This window comes from Denticeps clupeoides, chromosome 4, assembly GCF_900700375.1.
Source record: "Denticeps clupeoides chromosome 4, fDenClu1.1, whole genome shotgun sequence".
Lineage (NCBI taxonomy): Eukaryota > Metazoa > Chordata > Actinopteri > Clupeiformes > Denticipitidae > Denticeps > Denticeps clupeoides.
In genome coordinates, this window is record NC_041710.1 from 6658334 (window position 1) to 6674912 (window position 16579).

The 16579-nt window shown below is 47.5% G+C and overlaps 1 protein-coding gene across 5 annotated transcripts in view; it reads right to left on the bottom strand.

The window, feature by feature from the left end:
* Nucleotides 1–205: 205 nt before the first annotated feature.
* The window catches only part of rnf220a (ring finger protein 220a), an 87416-nt gene continuing 71042 nt past the window's right edge, over nt 206–16579 (bottom strand). Inside the window, exons 6-16 of one of the 5 annotated variants that reach the window (XM_028978614.1) lie at nt 15800–15842; nt 14402–14506; nt 13336–13379; nt 12775–12907; nt 8431–8527; nt 8225–8311; nt 8072–8127; nt 7871–7973; nt 3214–3322; nt 1972–2046; nt 206–333 (exon numbers count right to left, since the gene is read on the bottom strand). In XM_028978614.1, coding sequence (XP_028834447.1) covers nt 262–333; nt 1972–2046; nt 3214–3322; nt 7871–7973; nt 8072–8127; nt 8225–8311; nt 8431–8527; nt 12775–12907; nt 13336–13379; nt 14402–14506; nt 15800–15842 — 924 coding nt within the window. In that variant the 3' untranslated portion in view covers nt 206–261. Of the gene's footprint in view, nt 334–1971; nt 2047–3213; nt 3323–7870; nt 7974–8071; nt 8128–8224; nt 8312–8430; nt 8528–12774; nt 12908–13257; nt 13380–14401; nt 14507–15799; nt 15843–15939; nt 16171–16579 lie in introns of those variants that run through there. The other 4 variants (XM_028978613.1, XM_028978618.1, XM_028978617.1 and 1 more) reach the window with 4 other exon arrangements.

Sequence of the window (16579 nt, forward strand, 5' to 3'; positions counted from 1 at the left end):
CAGCGGTCAGGACCCGGCTGCATTTTTGATTGGGCATCTGAAGAAAAAAAAATGTCCCAAAATGGATTCCAGACATTAGTTTCAAGGCCTGGGTTAGAAATCACCCCTGTAACATCAAAGTCTTGTAAAATCTTTCAGAAGAGAGGGAGAGAAAAAAAAAAAAAAAAAAAAGAAAGAAATACACAAAGCGCAAACGATACCAAAAAAAAAAAAAAAAAAAAAAAAAAGTTCTGGGAGCATCCAGTCAGTGGAGAGTTGCCTTCACAAGTAGACCCGCCGGAGGTCGCCTGGTGACGTGATGGTGTTGCACTGTGGGCAGAGTTTCTTGTTTCCCTGCAGAAATCAGGAAGACAGAAGAACATGAACGTGCAGCCCAAGTCCAATCCAAACACATTTGAAACGACCACAAAACTCAGCATATACTGACCCTCCTAAAAACATACATTTACATTAACAACATTTATCAGAAGCCCTTATCCAGTGCGACTCACAACCGGTGACCATCCCCATGGACACACAATGGCAGTAAGCGGGGGAACATTGGGGTTCTTTGACTGTGCATAAAAAAAATACTATATAGTTAATTGGATGTTTCCTTTGTGCATGTTTGTGCACAAATGAAATATGTAAGAGCAATATTATACATAATAACAAAAATGACCCCTTTGCATTGAAAGATTGAATTGAGAGTGGAAAACAGGTCCGGAATGTAGAGGGTCTTGTAGGACTGTTAAGGAAAAGATTTTTGTTTTGGGGACAGGAGGGCAAATTTAGTCCCGCTAATCTCTCTAAGCACTGAGATCAGATCGCAGTCTACATTAATTCTGTGAAATTCCCCCCACGTGGACTGTTCCTGGACAGGAGCTTCACACCCAGCCCGGCCAAAATAAGAGGATTGCAGCAAACTAAAGGCAGGAGTCGTCGCAAAATTTCAGCAATTCATGGAAATTGTATAGGTCATTTGTTTTTTTTTTTACGAGAATCCAGAAACCCGTTTGTTAAGTCACAATTTTGAGATATAAGCACAGTGGCCCCACACCATCTAAGGAGCTGAAACTGGTAATTACGTATGAAGAGCACGTGGCAGGATGGAGAAAGGCAAGAGAATGGAGGAGGGTGTAGCGGGCCCTTTTCTGAGCACGTTTCCACATCTTCCTTTTGTGCTATATGAGAGTAACGTGACGCTGGCTTTACTCCTTCCCAACACCACCTCCCTAAAATTTCTCCTCTTAAACCCCCCCTTACGTGCAGCCAGGGCCCGTTTCCCTTTGTGCAGGTTTTTTAACGAGGCCGGTGCTGAGCGCGGTGCTGCTGCCTGCACGCTGCGCTCGATTACGGTCATAAAGCAGCGCTGACGGTAACCAAATTACACGCATTTACTTTGATCAAGACATGGGGAGCCCCCAACAAGTGCCTTTTATTGCTGTCTTCAGGCAACATTTTAATGCCTGCATTAGTAACAAGCTCCCACGGCAACATGAACGCACGCCTGTGATCCGCCGAGCATCGGCCTTCACACAGAGGCCTTGAGGAGAAAATAAATAAATAAATATATATATATACACACATATATAGCAAGGCTGATTTAATATATTACATCTTGGAAAAGGGCTGAGGCTTGGAAAGATTTTCTTATTAATTGCTTCCTCGTGTAGTAGCAGAATGCGCTAGTGGATAATGCCAGCCGGCACCCTGCGGGGATGGGTGGAGGAAGAAGGGGTGGAGGAGGGGTGGTGAGTGGAGCGTATGCGCTTCGTCAGGGCGAGGCCACGACGTTGGCAACACTTCGCAGAGTTGTTAAGGTTTGCAGACTTTATGCTGAGGAACCCACTTCTCCAGCTGGAACCCAGGCCGGTGTAGTCCAACAAATCATAGAGTGAAGCCTCGCAGAAGGGTGTTAATGTGCGTTAAGTTGAACTTTTATGTGCCCCTCTGTGCTGATCTGAAATGTCTGTCGCTGCCGGGTCTTACCAAAGTCCGGAGCCAGCATTCCTCACAGTGGACATGCCAGCACTGGATGGAAGTAAGGGGCATTGTGTATGAGTCCTGAGAAAAAGAACAGAGGAGGAAAAAAAAGGTCAATCAATTTTACTTTAACAGAACATTCTGCACGTATATACACACACACACACACACATATATATATATATATATGCAAATTATACACAGCAGCAACCAAAACACCCACAACAACTGACAGAAGCAGCCACAGAGGTGGGCACAGAAGAGGGGGCAACCAGACAGGCAGACAGCGGACGGGTCGGGGGCGGGCACAGTGAACCTTACCCTCCGAAGGGGCAGCAGCCTCTTAATCCCAGTGCTGCCACCAGAGGCGGTGGAGCTGCAGCCCGTAACGTAGCCTCTATACAAACAGAACACGCCAAGCCCCACCGACCCGGCGCTCCCCGACCCCATGGCCACCGCGCTCTTGCCTGCTGTCCCTGAACGGAATCGCTTCCTCTGCCAGGACAGTCAAGAGCGCCACTCAGAACAGGGTGGCTGCTACATACCACATAAACACGCGTACCAAGGCACGCGCACACACACACACACACACACACACACCTGAAACCATGGATGGACATCATATAAATTGTAAAGGCAGTTTTTCCAATGTAAAAAAAAAAAAAAAACGGTTTTAACAGCAGGTGGCAGTAGAGATCCACTGCTGTAAAATCCCATGCATCTGAATGAAGAGCTCTCTTCAACCGACTGGACCAGAAGGGAACACCGGACGTCCAGCATCCCAGGGATCCTTGCTGCGACTGGGGACCAGAGCCTCTCTGTGATCAGTATGCAGAGCGGTACTTCCCGCCACCTCAGGCCGGCGCTGACCTTTCTGAGGTGGCCGGACATGGCACGGTATTGCGTGTCAAGGGCCAAAGGGGTCATGTTCTGCGCCAAGGCTGTGCCAGCGTCTTTACCCCTGGCATTTGTGGAGAGCAGCAGCTGCTCACCCAGAAACTAGTCTTCTCCATTGTTAAAGGCGAAAGTGTCTAAGCAGGTGAAACATCCTAAATGCAACAGCAACAGAATCTCTGGACTCCGAGGGCGGGTAAAAGGTCACGCCACGGGAAAAAAATATTTGCTCATATTTCAACGTCTAAAAGCTCCCTGTTTAAATTGCGAGCAGACGGGCAAATTAAAATGAAAAAAACACACACGCATACACACACGTGCGCCGGGATCAGATCGTCTAGGTGGGGGTCTCACCATGCAGATGAGGCACTTGTACCGGTCTCCTCTCAGGATCTGTTTCTCCAGCTCCCGGATACGAGCCTTCAGGGCCTCCAGCGTGGTGGTGGTGGAGTCTTCAGTGATCCTGGACATGGACAAGACAAACTCATTTACACCTTTATCCAAAAATACTCCACTTTGCAGTATAACGTGGCATCATCAAACACGTGCATTTTGTGCTCATTCAGTCGGTGTTTCTCAGGTCAAACGCACACGTCCCAGATGGCTGTTCTTTGAAACCCCCGTCCCTCACAAAACACCCCCTGCTTCACCGACTGCCACTGATCTGCTGGATGTATATTTAACACTGTCCACAGCGTATGAACTCACAATAACTAAATCAATACAGCCACCATTGATTATGCCACACGCCACTCAGCGCGCTGTTTATGGTGATCTGCTCATTTTCCGGCCAGATGGAGCGCTGATCTACCATATTGATTTAACGCTGCTCCCGTGTTCTCCCAGCGCGCTCCACCCGATTAGGGCCACGGTCGTTTCGCGGCTTCCACAAACAGCTTCATTTATTACCTAGGACTGGATCCGAGGTACAGACACACAGAGTTAAATAGAACCTCCTTAACATTGCACATCCTGCCTCTGTATATATAAAAGAGTCCTTTATATATATTACTATTGCAGTTCATATTGTGACTGTCCTGTTCTGACGGGTTACAAAACATCCAGCCGCAGCTGCTTAGGATTCTTCCATCAGTCTGGAACCCAGTCAGGACACGGACGAGACCTTGGCCAAGGATAGAGGGACTCTGTCCACTCCTCGTGGCCAAGGGGGGTCCAGGACGATCCACTTCCCCCGGCAGCAATCAGCTCTGGGACCATAAACCTTTAAAATCCCTTCTTATTACTGGGCTGCTTGTAAAAAAGCATTTAGCCTTGATTAGCGTGCTTGCTAATAAAGCTGTGGTGCGTATATGCACATGCCGCGGCGACGGGCCTGCTGCTTCTCTTTAACGGGTTCATAAATCGCTGGCGTTCCCGCACTCCGGACCACAACGCCAGAGTAAAACTTTTCCCCAATAAACTCCAAATGCTTTCAGACGCCCACTGACGGCATGAATATTCATTCACCCTGTGATTTATAGAAAACCTCATTCTAAAAGTTCTTTAATTCCCCGGAGTAATGAACTGGTTCATGAGAGGGATGAGCTCACGCATCAGACTGGAAATAAGGACAGGTATGCGGGGAGTGAGCAGGTCGAGATACAACACACACACACACGTCTCCTTCATGCCATCTCATTCTAGACAAATGAAGTCATCTGCAAACACTTCATTACAGGGCGGGGTCAAGATGACTGATGCCAACATGGCAGTTTAAACCTGTAAAGCCCAGTCCAGTGGGCCCAGTCCCAATCCTTTGGTGTGAAAACGCTGTTCCAGGAATCAATCACATCCAGAAAGAGTCTACATCTATCAGCACAAAGGTCTTTATTGAGCCAGCAGGCACGTCCTCAGTGATGCCAACTTCCACCGTCAGGTTTTAAAGCTGGCTGCATCATTTACACTTACCAGACGCCCTTATCCACAGCGACTTACAATCAGTAGTTACAGGGACAGTCCCCCCTGGACCAACTTAGGGTTAAGTGTCTTTCTCAGGAACACAGTAGTAAGTGGGTCTTCTGGTTCATAGGCAAATGTATTATCCACTAGGCTACTACCACATCATGCATCCGCTCTGACCGCAGACCAGTCTCACACACACAGAGACGAAGGAGAGGACACTGCAGACCACCACACACGTTCTATCCGACTGGCTGGCCTGGCCTGGCGGGGCTCTGTCGTTCTCCAACGAACTCCACCATCCACTGACAAATGCAAACACGGGTTAACGTTTTACAGCAATAACCCCATTAATTACGGAATTATTAATACAATTTAAATTATAAAGAAATCCAGATAATAAGGATATTTTGTTTTTTTTGAAACAGGAATAAACAGGCATAACTAAGGTACAAATGATTTAGAGCATTAAGATGATGTCACCATCATATTTTCATTTCAGTTGTGTATACGTCAGCTGTAACGTGAAGAAGTTTAAGTAAAATTTGGGCCGCTCCTCTGCTTTGAGCGTAAACTGCTGTGCACAGGCCTCACGTAAAGTGGCGTGCCTGACCAAACCAGAACTGACAGTGGATAATACTGCATTTAAGTAGCAATTGATTCCTGAAGGCTGGGCCATATGCACACATATGAGACAGGATGTGTGTGTATGTATGTGTGTGTGTGTGTGTGTGTTTGCACGCTCACGCCGCAGTAGGAAGCAGCGACAAATCTACAGGGAATGGGTGAAACGGGGGGGGGGTTCTGATGCAGCCAGGCCTCTATTTATCAAGGGCCCACAAGCCCAATACCAAACACCCGTGGGCAGGGAGGGATCAGCGGTATTTCAATAATGCTGCCCACCCCTTAATGAGCAGAACTAATGATCTGACTAACATGTGTATAACAGGCACCTCCGCGCAACAAGACTTTTCCAAGGATCCCTAAACAGACAGCACAGCTCCCAGCCAATGGATCAGCGTAAGTAAAGAAGACAAATCTCATTTTCGTTTTTGGAGGGAATTGATTTCAGATGTCTGATTCTCTGGGAATTCTCTTGCTTTCTTCCTAGAGCAGAAAGCCCAGATTTGCCCCGGGAAATTGGACGTAAAACAGTTCTGCGCTTTAACCAAATGTCACAATCATGTTCTTTTTTTTTTTTGGTAATCTTAAAAACTGGTGCAGAGGGGGTGGTGGTATAGGGTGGGGTCTATTATACCAGCAAGACCCTTTAATATTTCATCCATAAATCATTATTCAAATAAAACTGTTCCAAGCAAGACCTGCTGCTGCCCGCCACGGCAAAACAACTATAATCAAAATCTAACGGTACGAGAAAAAAAAAAAAAAAAAAAAAAAATTCTGTATGAGCGAGGAAAGAAAAATCCCCCCGAAATAAGATCCAGTTGTACGGCAGAGCAGAGTCTTTGATGAATGATATTGTCGCAGGGGTTTATCCTGCATGCCCCTCATAACACAATATCAGCTAACGTCCCACCATTTGTGATCAAATCAGCCCCCGCTAGCGAGAAGAGGGGGGGGGGCAAGCGGTTAGGCGGGAGACAGATAGACACACAGATGGGTAGAGATGGAAGGAAGGAGAAGGGGAGGACGGCAAGGTACTGGGAAATATTGCAGGAGATATTAAATAAACGGCCGTGTGTCACGTCTGGAGCTAAGCGCTAAGCTAATAAAGCAGGGATGGGGGGGGGGGGCTGTTTGATTCAAAGAGCAATGATTCAACCAAAGCGGTCGGGCGGCTGCTGCAGGCACACACACACACAAACAGAAACGGTGTTCCACACACTTGTTCACAATTTTGTTCAACGCACACATTAGCGGCCACCATCATACACACCCTCTCATGTTTAACCCCCCCATTACACACACTCAGGGGAAGAAAACTAATTGGGAGTCAGGTTGTCCCTGCCTGAGTGCAGCTGATGAATTTGTTCCCTCCAGTGCATACAGGCGGGAGCATACAGGTGTGTGTGTGTGTGTGTGTGTGTGTGTGTGTGTGTGTGTTGAGGGGCGGGACGATCAATAGTTCAGCAGCTCTGGTCTGATTCTCTACTTGTGCTGATATTTAATATGAAGCTCGGCACTGCACTGATTCATCTGCAATGGGAACAAGTCAAGAATATACATTCAGTGAGGCGCGTGTGTGTGTGTGTGTGTGTGTGTGTGTGTGTGTGTGTGTGAGAGAGAGAGATTCAGGTAAACAACTTGTTAAAACCGGAAGTTAGAATTCTGTAACCGGCTTCTGAAATCAATGTTATAAAGAATATGTGTTTTAGTGGGTTTGTGTGTGTGTGTGTGTGTGAGAGAGAAAGAGAGAGAGAGAGAGAGAGAGAGAGAGAGAGAGAGAGAGAGAGAGAAAAAAAAAAAGGGAGAGAGTGAGTGTGTGAGGGATGGGGAGGTGAAGAAGAGAAAGAAACAAATGAGATGCCGATCAGCCCCCCCCCCGAACCTAACTGACCCCAATTACCCATGCAGCGGGGTGGAGCATGGGGTCCCGGGCAGGCGGGGCAGGGGCCGTTTCACTGCTGCTCTTGTCAGGGAATATGGATGAGCACGTGGAGATGAGAGAATTAGAGGGGCTGGCCTTTTACAAGCGGGTCCACGCACACAGACATTTGAAACGTGTCTCTGGCTCATCCCTCTTTTGCTGTGATTAGTCACTCTGGACCTGAAGGAACTGCGCCAGGTCTACATCTCTTACTGCTAGAACCCTACTCCATACATACATACATAAATAAACACACACACGGAGAACCACAGTGATGACAGGAAGACGTATGAAGTGTATGCCAGGACGTTGGGGTCTGTGTGTGCGTCTGGGTGAACATTAACATTCCCAGTCAGCGCTCTCAGTCTGGCCCCGGTCAGGCGCAGCTGTGTGGGGATCAATACTCACAGACCGTCCCCGTGATCAAACACACTCCAGAGAGATGACCAGACAGAATGCATCATTTATGACCCAGCAGACATGCGTGCACACACACTTGGAAAACATCTCAAAGGAGAAGCGGTGTAAGAAACACTTAAAATGTGTGTGTGTGTGTGGACTCACTTGTCGATCTCACTGTTTTTGCAGGTCCGCGGTGTCGTGGAGGACGCTGCCGCCGAGCTACAGTCCTGTTTGCTGCTCTCGCCGTTACTGGTGGAGGGCATTTCTGAGAGAGAGAGAGACAGAGAAAGTGAACCTCGGCCGACCTAGTGAAGAAGCAGGGAAGAAAAAGGAGTGCAGAAGAGCGAGGGGTCGGGAGCTCACCATCACTGGCCCATTTGGAGAACTCTGGGGTTATTCTGGTGGACGGCATCCCACCACTGCACCAAACAGAGGGAGAACATTCAGACAATGCGTACCCAGGACTCACAGGTAGAAAGTTTAGGAGGGCAACGTGAAGGGAGCATCAGGACATACTTTAACACAGCTCCACGTAGCGCCTCACGTTCCTTGGTCTCTCCTTGGTCCTCTCCTGAGCAGGGAATGATGTCGGCCTCTGTGTACCTGCAGATGCTGGGTTAGGGAAATGCTCCTCTTTTATCTTTAACCACCGTGCTTCTCACCACTGCAGCAGGGAAGTATAACTCATCCAGGGACTAATGTGTGACTTGAGGTAAGGATACTGGGCTTTGCCGTACTCCAGTGTGTCATCGCCATCCACATCCAGATCTGCATCGCTGTCATGGCTTTCCTTAGTACTGCACAACGCAAAACCTGATCCTGAAACACAAGACACACAGAATGCCATTCAATTTCAGACTCGAACAATAAAAACCACATTTGTAGGTATTTGGAGGACCCGAGTAGCTCAATAGACCTTTACAGGGGATGATGTCAGCAGGCAGCCGTATGGAAAGCTGTACAGTCAAACATTCAGATGTAAAGCGGTCAGTCAGTAATGTCAGGAACACCGGCCTGTCTGCTGGAGTGTGCCGGAGGTTGACTGGCACCTTGATGAACCGATAATGAGCAGGGAGACAAACTGCAGACGTCCCCAGACCAGAGCTATGGGCTACACCGAGGTCTGCAGGGAAGCGTGTGTGCCTCTAGATGTTTCAGTGTAAATAAAATCCTTTCAATATTCAATGGTTAATTACAAATGGAATCTCTGTGTGTGTGTGTGTGTGTACAACCAAGGAGGTCAAAAGTGATTCTGTGAGACCCATGATACTGAACCCCAACAGCAGGCATAAAGACGTCTCAACCGCCAGAGGAGGCATAAAATGAGTCACAAACAGCAGGCGCCTTTAACAACGTGCCCATGGTTTTAGTGATCAAATAAAAGGGACCTTTTAAGTTTTATTTGCTCGATGTGGCTGCTCGGGCATATGCGAACTATGATCGAGTCGCATAAAACAGCCAGTTTTGGTGGTCACTATCTGAGTGCTGCCTCGCGGCTGGAACCCCCAGCATCTCAACGTGCCCAGCAACACGTGAAGCGGTAAAAATATGTAGGTAGGTAAGTAAGACTGGTGTCACACCTGGCTTTCAAATAATGAAGATGGACGAGTGGTACTGCCATCCCATCCATGTACAGAGTGAGATCAAACCCTGGCCCACAGGTGCAACACAGAACACAACAGAACAGCAGGACTCAGATAGAAGAAGAGTAGGGGTAAAAAGAGGGGAATTACAGTTATCTAATTTATTAATAATGGGGCACTGCAAGAGCAGCATTTTTTTTTTTACCCTTACTAGCCATGCTCTACACATACACTACTATATATATATTTACTCCAAATTATGATAGTAATTTTGCAACTTTTTTTTTGTGAACAGGATCACTGAGATGGGGGGGCTCACATCGCAAGCTGGGGTGTTGACTTGGTGGGGAGGGGCTACCTGGGACGGAGCAGTCGGCCTTAACCGGTCCTGGCAGGCAATCTAATCTGGGCTGAAAAGGTCATCGCTGCTCTAACTGCCTCTCAGTCACATTATGCACGCTACGCTAGCACACACTCTCGGAGCAGCAACCCGCAGGATACTCGCCCCATCCCCCCCACCCTCCCAGGAAAGATCAATAACCTCCCCAACACAGGCATATAATGTGGACATGCAGATTTATCTGCGCACGCACACACACACACACACAGGTGGTCAGGATATAAACACACACACACACACACACACACACACACACACACACACACCTCAATCTACACGACAAGACCAAAAAGGGCAGCCACACATTCATGTAAATGATCTTATTATCATAAAGGAACGTCCAACCCTGGCACCTTAACATTAACCCAGACATGCATTATGCATCGCGGGGCTCCGTCGCACGTGCAGACGTGTGACCAACCGCTGATCTACACCAGTCGAAACGGACCCTTGAGACGGCGACACGACACTCGCGCACATGCTACACACCGACTGACACCTTGTTGCCATGGCACTTATCTGGCACCCTTGGATTGCTGCAGAGCCTGAGGTCAAAGTTCACCCAATCGGAATGGCATTTACCGCAGTGAAGTTTAAGCTGGCGCGGGTGCAGCCAGTATCTGGCTACTTTGAAGCACAGTTACAAAAGGATTTTCTTCAGGAGTGTGTATCCTTTCCACTCATCTAAATCATCCCCCCTCTCGATGAGGATCTGTATGTGTGTGTGTGTCATCTCCATCTCTTCATCAGCTTGACGGCTTCTCTAAGCCACGGACGTGGGAGGGCTCGACGCCCTCCTACCAGAAACTGATCCTCTTCGATCCCCCCGCATCTATCAAACCCTCCATCTTTCTCTTCTCTCCTCTCATATTCTTGTGATGGGAGTTTAAAGTGTTCCCCTCAAAGGGAGGGAGAGGAGGAGGGATGCTGGTAGATTGGGGGACTTATCCCGTTGATGCCATATTTCCTCCAGCAGAACGCTTCAAATCCTAAATCCACCTTCTGAGCTTCCGGGTTGGGGATGGGGGGGCTTTGAAGCTCCCCTCCCTGCATCTCCTCCACCCCCTGAAACTCAGACTCAGTCGGTCTCATGTGACATCAGACGGGTCCTTGTGCACTTGCAACTAATCCTGGACAGGCCTGAGTACCCGGGCTCCGTCTTCAGTTTCAAACCTGAACCTGTTCATTATGACGTACAGGCACAGTTTTCAGGTACGTTCCAAAGGATCAGCAAGATCGGCTGCGGCGGCAAATTAAAAAAAATCACACGTGATCTTGCCAACCTCTAAAAGTGATTGTGTGGGGACGGTAGGATCTCACTGGCACCTTGGCGGTTCGGGATTTGGACCTGCATCCCCTAGGTTACAAGTCCGCTTCCTTACCCCCCCCATCGCTTCAGCATTCTGCAAAATTGTGTGTGTGTGTGTGTGTGTGTGTGTGTGTGTGAGAAAGACGTAGAGAAGCAGTGTGTCTGGACTGCAAATGTACTGTACGGCACCCTGCTCTACCCCGGGCGTGGCTCAGCAGGTCGACGGTTGAGTTAACTGTGTTTTTCCCTTTGGAAGACTAGGTCTGGGAAGGTGACCTTCTACTCTGCAGACATGACCCCAGGCCTACAAGCCGATATCATCTGAAGATGAACTAATCTGCCGTGGTGACCTCAAACACTGAATTCCCAGTCAGGTTCTTGTCATTTTTAGCTCAACCAAAAAGTAATTGGGGGCCAAACGTAGGGCTGTTACAATCATGTTTAGACAAATATTTAAGGAAATAATTGCAATTTTTCATTTATTTCAGTAAGCCTATTCATATTTTAATTGCATTATAAATAAACGTCATGATAGTTCCTAGGATAAAAAAAAAAGCATAAATATTTTTGCCTGTACGCTTTGTTAAAACCAAAAACTCAAATGTATATTTTTATATGATATACAGGCCAAAGTTTGGACACCTTGTCATTCAATGCGTTTTCTTTAATTTTCATGACCATTTACATTGGTAGATTCTCACTGAAGGCATCAAAACTATGAATGAGCACATGTGGAGTTATGTACTTAACAAAAAGTGGAGTCCTGGCCTCCACAGTCACCGGACCTGAACCCAGTCGAGATGGTTTGGGGTGAGCTGGACCGCAGAGTGAAGGCAAAGGGGCCAACAAGTGCTAAACACCTCTGGGAACTCTTTCAAGACTGTTGGAAAACCATTTCAGGTGACGACATCTTGAAGCTCATCGAGAGAATGCCAAGAGTGTTCAAAGCAGTAATCAGAGCAAAGGGCGGCTATTTTGAAGAAACTAGAATATGAAAAATGTTTTCAGTTATTTCACCTTTTTTTGTCAAGTACATAACTCCACATGTGTTCATTCATAGTTTTGATGACTTCAGTGAGAATCTACCAACGAAAATGGTCATGAAAATAAAGAAAACACATTGAATGAGAAGGTGTGTCCAAACTTTTGGCCTGTACTGTGTGCGTGTGTGATATATATATTTTTTTACACAAACACAATATATATAAAAGTGCATGTATATATTTACAGATTTAAAATGGTGCAAGGAATCTGCATCACGGATCAAAATGTAGGTGACCTCCATTTCAGGTGGGACGTCTGCATAACCCAGGGGTTTGCAATTTTCTTTCTATTATACCACATTCAAACAAATATTTCACCCCCCATGGAGATGCTTCCCATTCACTTTAAATGTGGAAGCACCAAACTAAATCATTTATCAGTCACTTTATGTTGTTTGAGGCAGAATGTCAAAAATTCTGAACTTTTCCAACACAGTGCACGATCCCATGAATATAATATTTTTCAGTGTGAACCCTCTGGCCAATCAGTCACATTTATGTGAATTACCTAGTGCAAATGCCAACCAATTAGTCAGGTATATGCTGCGGTAAGTCGGCTATGGTGTCACAAGCCAGAAAAAAAAATTATAGGTTGCCAATGATCAAGTTCAACACATTGGGTGGGACGAGGGGTCTGCAGGTGGCTTTATTGGTTTGTCTTATTAGTGGTTGGCCAAAATAATTGCAATCACATGTTTACGAAATAACAGGAGCGGGTGGGCAGGGATTACCTCTGAACCCCCCCTCCAACAGAGTGGTAGCTCGGACCCTCTTCTGGCCACACCACTCATACTCCTCAAAACGTGTCCCGTTCTCTCCGTCCATGTCCATTGAGTCATCTTCAGTTCCACAGGCTCCTTCCCTCTAGAAGAAGAAAAAGAAAAATCATCAGCACAAGCTTGGAGCAAGAAACCCATAAAAGCAACTAAAATCTCCCTTTTCAAACACGTGCACCTCAACCCAGTATGAGCAGGGCAGGCGTTAGTGAAACTACGACTACCAGGTTAGTAGGAGTAGAACAGCGTTCTGCCGCTGTGTTGGATCCATGCAGGATCCAAATCAATCAATCGTCTTTATATTCGTCCGACTAATTAGCTGTGGCAGCAGCTGAGTCGGAGGACTGAACCAAAAGCGCCGCAGCAGTGGGACACCTAATTCTATGAGAGTGTGATAATGCGAGAGTGTCTGTGTCCCGGTCTAGTGTGTGAGGCTACCTTGAACAGACATTGTTCCACATGCCTACTCATGTCCTCCTCTGTCCCTGCCAGCGGTGCGCTGCACAGAGGACATACCTGCCCCTCCTCCGCCTTCCTGCGCTTCATCTTTCCAATCCGCGCTGCAACACAAACACAAGGAGTGCACAAATCAGTCACGGGTAAATACACTTTTACCTTACAAAAAGAAAAGCAAAGGTTCATTCGCTGCATTTGTTCATGCTGTGGCCCAAACACATGCAACCGCAGTAGCGCAGAGAAGAGAGAACCACTGCTGCTTTGAAGTTTTAATATGTTCTGACCATATGCACCAATAAAGCGAATTAATAGCAGGCCCTTGTTGGACCGTATTAAGCACCACTAACACAGTGTGTATGTGTCCCATTAAACAGACGCTGCCCTAAATGACTACAGACCAGACTTCCCCTGACATCCGGGTCCAGCCTGCCATTCCTCTGGCAGCGGAAACAACAGTTGCCACGATCTCACCCCAAACAGCCCTACCTGTAGATACGCACATACGCTTATCACCAGCGATGTGAGACTAATTACGGGTTGGCCTGAGTAGCTGATGGGGTAAATATAAAAAAACTCCCTCGGCTGAGAGCGGCTGGGGTGGAGCCAGCCCCTCCCCCCGTCTGCCCACCCTGCGGCTTCGGGCACATAATTAGAAATTTAACGCAGCAGAACAGCGCCCATTGTGCTGTAAGTCTCTGTCACTTTTTCCTAACTGCAAATGGCGTGCGGGGACATTAATTTTTAGGTGTCTGTGATTGCGAGAGAGGCCAAAGGGGACCGAGGGCTGAGGAGGGATGTGCCATAACTACAGGCTGGGGAGAGAAAAGGCTGCGGCACGGCCGCGATCTCGCACAGGCCACGGTGATGGTAATTGAAGGGGGCGTCATTAAATGGGAAAGGAAACGGGCTGATTAATTAAGCACGGCAGGAAGTCCCCCCCCCACCCATCTCACCGCCCTCGCTCCCTTACACACACACACAGTTTCTGAAATGAGAGCTATTTCTGGGAAGAAATGGAGGCCAGAGTTTAAAGACAGGGAAAGGCGTTTCGTTTCAGTGGCGCAGCAGGGGGGGATGCTGCGGGGACCGGGTGGTGGTGGTGGTGGTAGTGGTGGGGGGGTCTTACTCTGGTGTAGACAGCATGGACCCAGGGGCACGTCATTGCGCACGGGGAGGGGGCCGCTTCTGACACTTTCGCTGGTGTAGCGCCTGCACCAGCAGAGGTCGCCGACTGTTAACATATCAAGAGGTCAAAGGTTAAAGAGATCCTCCGCTCGTGCAGGCGCTACAGTAAAGGGAGCAGCAGACAGAATAATATCTGTCATGACCTCAGAATAAGGAAAAAGGGAACGACCGAGGTTTTGCGGCTGACCTAGAGGCCCATTCTGAGGAATTGGGCATCAAATTTGGGTCTAAACACCACTGAATATTATTATTATGCAACCTCTTTAATAATCCTAGTCGAGGAAAACAAAGTTTCTTTTCCAGTTCAAGGGTGTTTAAGGTCAAGGCCATTCAAAGGGATGTCAGAAAAGAGAGAGAACCTGCCAGAAAGAGACCTGGAGAGAACGGTTGGCTCCATGACAGAGGTCTCCTACTTCTAGTTCGAACTACAGCTGGGCAAGGACCTGAGGTCTTCAGGTAAAGAGGTCACCACCCATTCCTCCTCTGCATCAACCGACCCATTTCAAGAACTGGGTGGAGATCAGAGGAGCTTAATCCGAAACATGCAGGACCAGGACTGGGCTGGACAGAGCCACATTGCATGGTGGAATTAAACGGCATGATGTACCAGGGTCCTCCTACAGTTCATTCCCGTCTGACACTTGCCACATGCTTCCATCTCTCTATTTCCACCAAGGTCTATGCTGTTGGTCTGAACACATTGAACTCTTTAAATTTGATCCCACGTACTTCCTGTCACTCATTTAGCCAAATACAGGAGAAGGAAATAAAAATACAAATATGATGCATGCACCCGTGTACACTACAATTTCCCAAATTTGGTTTAACCCTCTTCCCACCAAGGTAAGTTAATAAAATAATAAACAGTATACAACTCACATTTGTTCATATTCCTAAAAATATACACACACAATACACACAAAGCTAGAGACAATCCTATACTAAAATAATAACAATGGTAATGTGTGATTTTAAAAGAGGAACATTAATTATGAACCAGTAGTAAGTTACTGGTTGGCAAAGTGTAAAATAACACACTGTAAGTGTAAGGTAAGGGTTGTATTTCAAGAAAGTTTGCATTTCATCAAAACTCAATTTCAGAAATGTGTGTAAATAACTTTTCAATCAGTTTAAGTGAATTAAAAAAACTGAAGTGAGTCCCTACATTCTTTAAGAAATAAAACCCGGCCAGTGAGAACAGTTTGAAGTACTTATAACGTTTTTTGTCTGTTCATTTTCATTTCTGAGTGTCCATCCAAGCGTCTGGCCTGTGGTGTTTCTGCAACATGAAATTCGTGACCGCTCACAGATTTACTGCGCAGCAGGAAGGAATACGTACCATTCAGTCGTGTTTGTCTGTTCGCTCGCACCCGTAAAAATGTCTGCGTGTGGGGGGGAAAACAAAAACAGAGAGAGACGGGTGATGAGTGAGAGTTTTGCTCCTGACTGAAGCGCCGCAGACTGTAAACAAACACCTACTTCTCTCTTGCCATTGCTCTGCACCTCCTCTTCCATAACAAGCTGCTGCCTCCAAAAGTCGCACAACTCACGCGTCCCGCTCAACCGCAAGGCGCGCACGACGCTCCGCTCGCCGCGGGAACGGCGAGGGCAGGGGGGTTTTAAGAAGGATGAAAAGGGATTGAAAACGCGTCCCCATGATACGCGGCTAGTCAGCCCGCCATCGGCGCCATGTTGGATTTGGTCACATGACTCCCGGGCTTGGGTGAAAGTGGAAGTGCGCTGCCACGCGAAGCGCCGCTAGGGGGCAGCAGCGCGTTGTCGGTCGAGAACTTTTCGACTTCTTGCTCGTTTACTTGAAATGGTCGTCGAGTGAAGACGAAACAATTAACAACCAACCTTCACAAACCATACCCAGCAGACATGCCCTACGGTCCAGGCCAGGCATGAAAAAAAGCCCATGTGCACAGCACATTACCATTAGCAGAGTGGCCGAGCAGGGCCGGCCCTGACAAATCGTCTCGGAGCAGTTTCCATCTCGCGGATAGTAACACATCTCCATTCATGATGGGGGTGGTAATTTAACAGCAAATTCAGCCTGTCCGGCCGTCATCGTTTAGCTCTATTAAACTGGCTACGGGTACTGCTGACACCAGCAACC